Raw genomic sequence first — 1,412 nt, 5'->3', positions numbered from 1 at the left:
CACCTTTAAACTAACTCCACCTTTAAACTAACTTCACCTTTAAACTAACTCCACCTTTAAACTAACTTCACCTTTAAACTAACTCCACCTTTAAACTAACTCCATCTTTAAACCAACTTCAGGTCTCTCTTGTAAATGAGTCCCTGAAGCTCAATGGGACTAACCTGTATAAATAAAGGTTGAGTGAAAACTTCTGATCCTCGTGCTCTCTTTAACTTTTATAAATACACAACTAAAAGTATCTGTGCACGTTTTGAATGTTTTTGCACGATGAACTCACAGGAGCTGCTTTGGGCTGATCTTGCGTGCTCGACTCTTTGCTTTCTTCTGCAGGTTTTTCTGGGTCAGTTACGTTTTCGGGCTGTTCTGTCTTGACATGATGCTCCTCATTTACATCAGAGGCTGGTTTCACCGGTGACTCCTCGGACTTTATCCGTGCAGGGTCTGCCATCGTCCCTCGAGCCTCCAGCAGGCTTCAGCCTCTACAAGCAGTTGGGCTAAGTCTACGAGGAATACAAAGTTAGCATTAGCAACTAAATAATAAATATGCTAACTTTCAATATTTCTACTTCAATTCTTATAAATGGAATACCCCGACTAAAAACGTTTCTCCCTTTAGTGAAAACCCTCAAATAAAGAGGAAATAAAAATAGAACTTACTTATCCAGCTAGCAAGCGGAAAGGTTAGCTTAAGATCGGTTAGCTTAAAACTGATGGCTGCATACTCATGACACAATTAAAACATGCGCTTTAAAACTCGAAACAAATTAAATTTAAGCAAATATAACAAACTGTATAAATGTAACTATCAACTGCGGCACGGCATAAATACAGTACTGTACAGCTATTATTTTTACGGTCTTCCTCTTTATGTTTGGAAAAAGCGGCACCTTGAAGCATCACCGCGCCACCTACTGGACTGGAGTGGGAATGTGCAACTCCGTCAAATTTTAATATTTTCGTTCAACCTTTATTTATACAGGTTAATCCCATTGATTCACGGGGACTCATTTATAAGAGAGATTTTATTTTAACACAGAGTAATGATACCAGTGGACAACAAAGACAACCATGGACAATCATAAAGGATGCATACAAATTGTGAATCCATCCATCCATTATTTTTACCCACTTCTTCCTTTTTGGGTCGTGGGGGTCACTGGTGCAGCAGGGCCCATGTCCAGCCTTCACTGTGCGAGGGGCGGGGGACACCCTGGACAGGTTGCCAGTCCATCATAGGGACACATAGAGACAAACGAGACAAACATCCATTCACCCTCTCACTCACACCTAGAGACAATTTAGAGTTACCAATCAGCCTAACATGCATGTTTTTGGTCTTTGGGAGGAAACTGGAGTACCCAGAGAAAACCCACGCATGCACGGAGAGAACATGCAAACTCCACCCAGAA

At 41.3% G+C, this 1,412-nt stretch overlaps 1 protein-coding gene across 1 annotated transcript in view; it reads right to left on the bottom strand.

The window, feature by feature from the left end:
* Positions 1-885, bottom strand: part of taf11 (TAF11 RNA polymerase II, TATA box binding protein (TBP)-associated factor) — a 4,460-nt gene extending 3,575 nt beyond the window's left edge. The window contains exons 1-2 of the mRNA XM_037684001.1: positions 661-885; positions 281-503 (exon numbers count right to left, since the gene is read on the bottom strand). Of these exons, the coding sequence (XP_037539929.1) occupies positions 281-451 (171 nt within the window). The 5' untranslated portion in view covers positions 452-503; positions 661-885. The remainder of the gene's footprint in view (positions 1-280; positions 504-660) is intronic.
* Positions 886-1,412: the final 527 nt, after the last annotated feature.

The sequence above is a fragment of the Nematolebias whitei genome, chromosome 11 (genome assembly GCF_014905685.2).
Source record: "Nematolebias whitei isolate Nwh7 chromosome 11, NemWhi1, whole genome shotgun sequence".
NCBI classification, from domain to species: domain Eukaryota; kingdom Metazoa; phylum Chordata; class Actinopteri; order Cyprinodontiformes; family Rivulidae; genus Nematolebias; species Nematolebias whitei.
The sequence above is the reverse complement of the archived record's forward strand: the minus strand, read 5'-3'. Positions and strand labels throughout refer to the sequence as shown.